The sequence below is a fragment of the Artemia sp. Qi Xiang Cuo genome, chromosome 13 (genome assembly GCF_049724085.1).
Source record: "Artemia sp. Qi Xiang Cuo chromosome 13, ASM4972408v1, whole genome shotgun sequence".
Classification (NCBI taxonomy): Eukaryota; Metazoa; Arthropoda; class Branchiopoda; order Anostraca; family Artemiidae; genus Artemia; species Artemia sp. Qi Xiang Cuo.
In genome coordinates, this window is record NC_142806.1 from 56,092,391 (window position 1) to 56,100,884 (window position 8,494).

Here is an 8,494-nt window from a genome sequence, read left to right on the forward strand (position 1 = left end):
ATCGAAAGCTTGTTTAAAGTCTATGAAAAGGTGGTAGATGCTGCGGCCATGTTCGCTATACTTTTCCATGATCTGCCGAACAGTGAATATCTGATAAATTGTTGATCTATTAGGTCGGAAGCCGGCTTGGTATTCCGGAATGACCATTGAGGAAATGGCTCGTATATGCCCGAGCATGACTCTTGTGAGGATTTTTTCTGCGTGGCTAGTAAGACTTATTGGGCGGTAGTTGTTGCAGACAGCTTTAGAGCCTTTCTTATGCAGGGAGTTTATCGTGGCTTCGCACCAGGGTAAGGAGAAGTGACATTTTCCCCAAGCAGCTGTGGCAATTATGTTGTAAAGGACAAGGAGTGGTTTGCAGTTCACTTTCAGTAGTTTGGGCTGGATTCCATCGGGGCTGGCAGCTTTATTTGTTCTCAAGTCTCTGATAGCTGCTTCTTCTGCTTCTATTTCAGAGTGAAGAGGAGGAGGACTTGGATATGTAGAGGTTATGGGGAAAGTGGCGAGAATTGTTGGGTCTGGGGGGATGTCCAGATTCAGTTTATTTTGAAAATTGTTTTTCCATTGAGAGCAGATTCAGTCTGTGGATTGTATTTGGTTTCCATGTTCGTCGAGAAGGGAACACGCTTTGATGTCCTTCTTATTGGCCAATTCCCGCACTCTTCTATACATGTAGTGGGGGTCTCCTTTCTTGAAAGCCGATTAACATTGATCAAACGTTTCTTTAAATAAAGCACGTCTGATGGTTTTCTCTACAGCTCGTTTGAGTTGCTTATATCGGTCCCCACATTCTTTATCTTGCTTGTTCGTGAGTTGGCGCTTTTCGTCGCAGAGGGAGATGATCTCGTCTGTTATCCAAGGTTTCTGATTGTTTTTTTGGGTACCCAGTGTGGAAAGAGTGACATCACATATGATATTTATGCTGCTAGTCACCAGGTTGTCAATATCTTCCTTAGACAGGATAGGCGGAGAACTCGACGTGAGCTCCGAAATTTTTTCAGATAGAATGGTGATATAGGTCATACGTGTGTTCATGTCTTTCAGTAGATCTACTCGAAATTTGGGGGTTTTCTTCGACAACTTTGATGCTGTTTTAAGTTTTGATTTGAACCTAGACATGACAAGCGAGTGGTCGCTGTCAAAGTCGCCACCAGCTAGCTTGATCGTGTTTAGGACGGACGTTTTCCTACGTCTAGAGAAGAGGATGTAGTCTATTAAGTTCTTAGCTTTTCCATCCAGTGAGTTCCAGGATCTCTTACGGCGAGGTCAGTGCTTGAACAGTTTGTTTGTAATGACTAAATCGCTGTCTCTGCAGAATGCGATAAGCCGTTCTCCTCTTCTGTTCATTTTTTCATGTCCAAATTTACCCATTACATCTTCGTGTCCTGTGTGGTTGTTTCCAACAATGGCGTTGAAGTCACCAATGACAAAAATTATGTCCTTTTTAGGGACAGAATCAACTAGACTTTGAAGCGGGAGAAAGAAGTTTTCAGACTGTTCATCGTCTCTGCTGGTATCCTGAGCGTATACTTGGATAGTTTTGAGGTTGGTGGGTGAACCTTTCAGGTGGATCATGATGATCTGTTCCGTGAGGGGGGTTACGGAGATTAAGGATTTTCTGGCTTTATTAGACAGTAGGAAACCTACACCTTGTCGATGTTTCCCATCATTGCGTCCCGAAAGTAGAAGGGTAACATCTTCATGTTTCTCTTCACCAGTGACTGGAAGATGGGTTTCGGCGAGACCAATAACGTCCCAGCTGTACCGTTTTATCTCTCTTAGGGGTAGGTCTATTTTTCCTTGTATAGCGAGGGTTCTTGTGTTGAGGGTACCTATTAACATAGTTATTTTTGGAGAAACAATAGACTCCAGGGTTGGAGTTGTAAACGTAGATATATTCGCGCGATTCACGGTCGTCGAGTCGTAGGCTGCCCCGTACGCGGTAGCTCTTAACGCACTATCGTCGGTTACCCCGAACGCGGTAGCACTGATTCTCATATTTGATCTCTTATTCATATTCATCATTAATATTAAAGAAGGGGTTTCTTGGCTGGCTTCGGGACAGCGGTAAGGCACTCCTCTCTGTCCCTAGCAGGGGCCGACTGTATCTATTACCGATAGTGCGCCCTTTTGGTGTCCTGCAACACCAGCAATTTGACTCATTGCTAAGGGAAGATTTGTGACTGACGGGACGTATCCATATGCCGATGGGCCCTGCCCAGTGCACATTAGAAGGGTCATTAGTCAAAGATTATATAACATGAACTTCGGGGTTTACATAACTCCCACAGTCCGGGGGTAGGCATTGTAAGTTATACTCTGGGGGCATTTATGGTTCTTATAGGAGGGATGCTCGTATAAACTACAAAGAGGGCTCATTTAATCGGAAGTTAAGAGTTCTAGTTCACTTTTAAAGAGTCAAAAGAGATCGAAGGGCAATTATCAACCCCCACGCCCTTTTTTTCCGCAAACCTTTCCGATAATAATCTTGATATAGCCATTTTGTTAAAAATAGTTCAAACATCAGATATCTGGGGTCAACAGAAACTGCCACAGCCCGTGAGCAAGTGTTTTGTAAAAACTTCAGGATCAACATATTCCCCGCTCACAGCCCCCCCCCCCCAAAGGTAATTTTCCTCCAAATGTATTCGATCAAAATTTTTATATAGTTGTTTTTTCAAAACAGTTCAAAAACAAAATAACAAAAACTCCCGGTTTGATACCCCCCCCCCCAGAACCAGTGGAAAAGTGTGGTAAGCTATGCACCGGGAGTATTTCAGGTTTTTATGTAAGGAGTGGCCGTATAGAATTCAAAGGTGGCAAAAATGCGTTTTCTCAAAACGCATTCAACCAAAATTTTTAGATAGCCAATTTTTTTAAATAGTCAAATAATCATATAACAAAAACTTCCGGGTCTACACAATCCCCCCTCCCCCATAGACCGGGAGAAGGATTGTAAATTTTGCCCAGAGGCATATAAGGTTCTTACGGAAGAGGTAAACTTCGGAGGAGACCCAAATGACTAGAAATGTAAAGTTCTAGTTCCCTTGTTGAGAATCAAAAGTAATCTGATGGCACCCCCCCCCCTCGGACCGTATTTTATCCAAATGCGTCCTATCAAAATTTTGAAATTTTCATTTTGTCCAAAATTCACGAAATATCTTATAGTAAAACTCCGGGGCATAGACAGCCCCCCAGAACCCAGGGGCATATAAGGTTTTTATGGAAGGAATAATCGTATAACTTCGTCAGGGGCTCATTCTATTGGAAATTGAAAGTTCTATTTCCCTTTTTTAAGATTCAAAAGAGACCGGGGGGCAACTAGCCCTCCTAACTTCTTTACCTCAAATCCATCTAATCAAATTTTTAAGATGGCCATTTTGTTAAAATAAGTCAAAAGATCACTTAACAAAAACCCCAGGGTGATCACAAGCCATCAGAGTGTTAGGGCAAGCGTTGTATGTTGTATCCAGGGGACATATAAGGTTCTTATGCAAGGGTTTTTATGTAAGGAGTGGCCGTATAAAATTCAAAGGTGGCAAAAATGCGTTTTCTCAAAACGCATTCAACCAAAATTGTCAGATAGCCAATTATTTTAAATAGTCCAATAATCAGATAACAAAAACTTCCGGGTCTACACAATCCCCCTCCCCCATAGACCGGGAGAAGGATTGTAAATTTTGTCCAGAGGCATATAAGGTTCTTACGGAAGAGGTAAACTTCGGAGGGGACCCAAATGACTAGAAATGTAAAGTTCTAGTTCCCTTGTTGAGAGTCAAAAGTAATCTGATGGCACCCCCCCCCTCGGACCGTCTTTTATCCAAATGCGTCCTATCAAAATTTTTAAATTTTCATTTTGTCCAAAATTCACCAAATATCTTATAGTAAAACTCCGGGGCTTAGACAGCCCCCCAAAACCCAGGGGTATATAAGGTTTTTATGGAAGAAATTAACGTGTAAATTTGTTGGGGCTCATTCTATTGGAAATTGAAATTTCTAGTTCCTTTTTTTAAGATTCAAAAGAGACCGGGGGAAAACTAGCCCTCCTAACTTCTTTACCTCAAATCCATCTAATCAAATTTTTAAGATGGCCATTTTGTTAAAATAAGTCAAAAGATCGCTTAACAAAAACCCCAGGGTGATCACAAGCCATCAGAGTCTTAAGGCAAGCGTTGTATGTTATATCCAGGGGACATATAAGGTTCTTATGCAAGGGTTTTGAAAACAGTTCAAATATCAGATAAGTCGAACCCCCCAGCCCCATTCAGAAACTTATGATCGATTTTTTTCCAAAACTTAAGCGTGCTGGCCCCTGGCCTTCTCTGCATGCCCCTCCCAAAAAAAGAAAAACCTTGTTAACGATATTTTTATTCCAAAAATTATGGCAGCTCATCACTGGGCTTCCATGGCCGACCCCCCTCCAACCCCAAAAAACAACTTATTGACAATATTTTATTCCAAGACTTATGGGGAATGGCCCCTGGTCCTCCATGGCCCAATAAACCTCCCCCCTAAAAAATGAATGATAAGTAACGGGAACTGACCCCTGGCCCTCCCTAAATGGCCTGACCTCCTCCTCCTCTCGAAAAAAATTATTAACGATATTTTCTTCCAACAATCATGGGAGCTGACTCATTACCCTACCTCCATCCCCTCCCCCAAATCAAAAAAATTATTAACGATTTTCCGTGCCAAAAATCATCTATCCCCAAAAGCTTCTGTTTTATAAAACGCGTTTCTTCATGCAACACAAAACACGTATCTTCAGAAGAGTATGAACTATTTTGCGGCGCAAGATATATAGAACCAATATGAATTTGGAACTCCTGGAACTTGAGAGTTAGCTTGATTTTTTTTTTTTTTTTTTTTTTGTTGGTGAAATACCTTTGGAACTTCACGACTCGGTGAAAGACTTCGTTTTCCTGTGCATAAATAGACCCACCTAATAAAAAGAAAAATCGTAAGAAAATCGTAAACGGTAAGAGTTCCCTTAACGGCAAAAGCCTAAGACCTACTGCGTGTTTGGTGCTTTACTAAACAGAATTATTTTACAAATATTCTCTTTTGCAATTATTACAATTTTGAAAATAAAATAAAAATTGCAGTGAATCCAGACCAAGATTTTCCACTGCGGCTTTTGTAAGTCCCAAAATCTTAGGAATTTCTTTAAAATTTCTCAAGAACGGAGTAGAAAAAATGTGTGGGCCTAGAAACGTCAATAAATTAAATCTGGCCTTCAATAATACAAAATATCGAGATGGCGCGCTTTAGTCAATTAATATCATTATATATTGAATATTCAGTGTAATTTTGTTCGTTCTTGCCAAAACTGTTAATTTACTTTGGAATAAAAAATTATTTTAAATAAGGAATTTTGAAAACCTTGAAACTCTTGAAATCAAAAACGAACAGAAATTAATTAAAAAAAAAAAACTTTCCGAACAAGAAGTTTTCTAAAGAAAAGTAAAGGCCATATTAAAGTTAATATCAGAAGATCTAGAAAACTGCGATAAATCAAACTAAAAAAGACCAGAAAGTACTATTAAAGAATAAATGAAACCCAAAACAAACATAAATTAAATAAACAATCATAGCAAAAAAAAATTTACAACAGGTACTAACATAAAAGAATAAATAAATCTTAAAATGACTAAAGCTTCAGTTGAATATGCAAATCAAGCTTAAAATGAAAAAAAATATTTTGCTATTGAAGCAAAAATGAAACCCAAAACGACAAGAAGTTAAATAAACAATCTTAGCAAACACATATACATTAGGTGGTAATATAAATGAGTAATTAAATCTTAAAACGAGTGGAACTTGAATTGAATATGCAAATAAAGCTTGAAACGAACCAAAATCTCAACAAACAAGAATTTGGGTTTTGCCTCCTTCTCTCACTGTAAAAGTATAAACCCTAACTGCGTCATTGCTACTTTAATGAAAACGAATTATAATGTAAATACTTACTTTTGTGCTCAATACAATATTGAAAATAAACACAAAATCACATTCAAATTAAATTTTGAACTGATGAGTTTTCAGCAATTAATATCATTATACATCAAATATTCATTTTAATTTATTAGTTTTTTCCCAAGAATATGCAATACAAATATAGCTCAACTACAAACAAGAGTTTGAATACTACCCCCTTCCCTAACTGTAAAAGTATAAAGCCGACTAAGTCATTGGTAATTCACTGAAAATGAATTTTGTTACAAACATTTTCTTTTGCAGTTATTGCAGCATTGAAAATGGAAATAAAATTACAGTGAAATAAAATCTTAAACTAATGATCTTTCAACAACTAATAGCAATATATATCAATTATTCAGTTTGATTTTATTTGCACTTTCCAAGACAGTTCAGAATTCATATAGTTTTCAGTAAAGCCCCGACGAAGTAGGCTTTAGACTTTTACAGAAAGAGAATGAGGCAAAACCCAAACCCTTGTTTGAAGAGAGATTTTTTTTTCAAGCTTGATTTACATATTCAATTTAAGTTTCACTTGTTTTAAGATAAATTTGCTCATTTATATTAGCACCTATTGTACGTTTGTTTCCTATGATTGTTAATTTAATTTCTGTTTGTTTTGGGCTTCATTTATTCTTTAATAGTACTTTTTGGTCTTTTTTAGTTTGAGTTATCGTAGGTTTCTACTTCTTCTGATATTAACTTTAATAAGGCCTATACTTTTCTTTTGAAAGCTTTTTGCTTGGAAAGTTTTTTTTAATTAATAACAGTTGAAACGAGATCCTTTTTTTCTGCGTTTCTACTAAAATTCTGAAGATCGGTGGAGGGAGGTATTCTGAGGCCCTGTGTCCTTCTTTAATCCTCCCATATTACAGTTTGAAAACTCCTTAAATATTTTCAGCTTAAACGAAGTACAACTATGGCTATTTCTGTGTTGGTGCTGTGATCGGGAGGGTGGCAGTGGAGGGGCCTATGAGTAGAGTAAGAGGTACCATTTTGCCAAGGCCCCTGTACCAGACAGGTTTCTGGTGGGTATAGTCTGGTTTGGTGGGTACAATCTGGTTTGGTGGGTATAGTCTGGTTTAGTTTTTCAAAGAGAGTGAGTATTTGACATTTTTGCAAAAAGGGATAAGGAATTCGCAAATTGGACACTTTGAACGATATTAGTTAATGTTTTGAATAATAGGAGTGTGAATGATTCTAATTAGTGATTGTATGAAGGTGGGGACAAAAAAGGATTAAACTGATTAACAGTTAAGGTAACCCCGAAGGGGTTGTTAACTCAGGTAATTTGTTATAAATTTGAAACAACATCAGTCTATTAAAATTGCTAACGACGATAGAATGACATTATGAGTTGACCTAGCTTTACCTCTCCGATGTGTCAATTTTGGAGGGAAAATCAAAAATACTCAGAATCGAAAATAAATGGGATCTGCCTCAAGGGGAAGGCTCAGAGGCCCTTCACTCCCCCATTTCTGAGGGCAGAGGATGGGGGGGGGAGGGGGAGAGTCAATTTTGGAGGGAAAACCAAAAATGCTCAGAATCGAAAATAAAAGGGATCTGCCTCAAGGGCAAGGCTCAGAGGCCCCTCATTCCACCATTTCTGAGGGCACGGGAGGGGGGGGGTGAAAATTTTGGGGGGAAAAAAAAAAATGCTCAGAATTGAAAATAAATGTGATTTGCCTCAAGGCCAAGGCTCAGAGGCCCTTCGTTCCACAATTTCTGAGGGCAGGGGAGGGGGGAGGGACAATTTTGGAGGGAAAACCAAAAATGATCAGAAACGAAAATAAACGGAATCTGCCTCAAGGGCAAGGCTCAGAGACCCCTCCTTCCTCCATTTATGAGGGCAGGGGGGAGGGGGAGTCAATTTTGGAGGGAAAACCAAAAATAGTCAGAATCGAAAATAAACGGGATCTGCATCAAGGGCAAGGCTCAGAGCCCCCTCCTTCCTCCATTTCTGAGGGCAGGGGTGGGGGGGAGTCAATTTTGGAGGACAAACCAAAAATACTCAGAATCTAAAATAAACGGGATCTGCCTCAAGGGGAAGGCTCAGAGGCCCTTCGTTCACCCATTTCTGAGGGCAGGGGAGGGGGGAGGGTCAATTTTGGAAGGGAACATGTCACAGCTACATTCTCATGATTTTTCGAAGTTCATTTTGAATTTCTGTCGTGAAATGCAAGAGTTGGAATATTTCAGTAGTGACATGTTGTGCTTTACCTTGTCACAGTTACATTCTCTTGATTTTTCGAAGTTCATTTTGAATTTCTGTCGTAAAATACAAGAGCTGGAATATTTCAGTAGTGACTTGTTGTGCTTTACCTTGTCACAGTTACATTCTCTTGATTATTTGAAGTTCATTTTGAATTTCTCTCCTAAAATGCAAGAGTTTGAATATTTTAGTAGTGTTTTGTTGTGCTTTACCTTGTCACAGTTACATTCTGTTGATTTTCATAGTTCATTTTGAATTTCTTTCATTGAAATGCAAGAGTTGGAATATTTCAGTAGTTTTTTGTTG

At 38.9% G+C, this 8,494-nt stretch overlaps 1 protein-coding gene across 1 annotated transcript; it reads right to left on the reverse strand.

Annotated features, from left to right (window-relative positions):
* Positions 1-1,266: 1,266 nt before the first annotated feature.
* LOC148945454 (protein CFDP2-like) lies at positions 1,267-2,022 on the reverse strand. The gene has a single exon (XM_089099049.1). It carries the CDS (start codon positions 2,020-2,022, stop codon positions 1,267-1,269), a length of 756 nt encoding a protein of 251 aa, XP_088955175.1.
* Between the last annotated feature and the right edge of the window lie 6,472 nt (positions 2,023-8,494).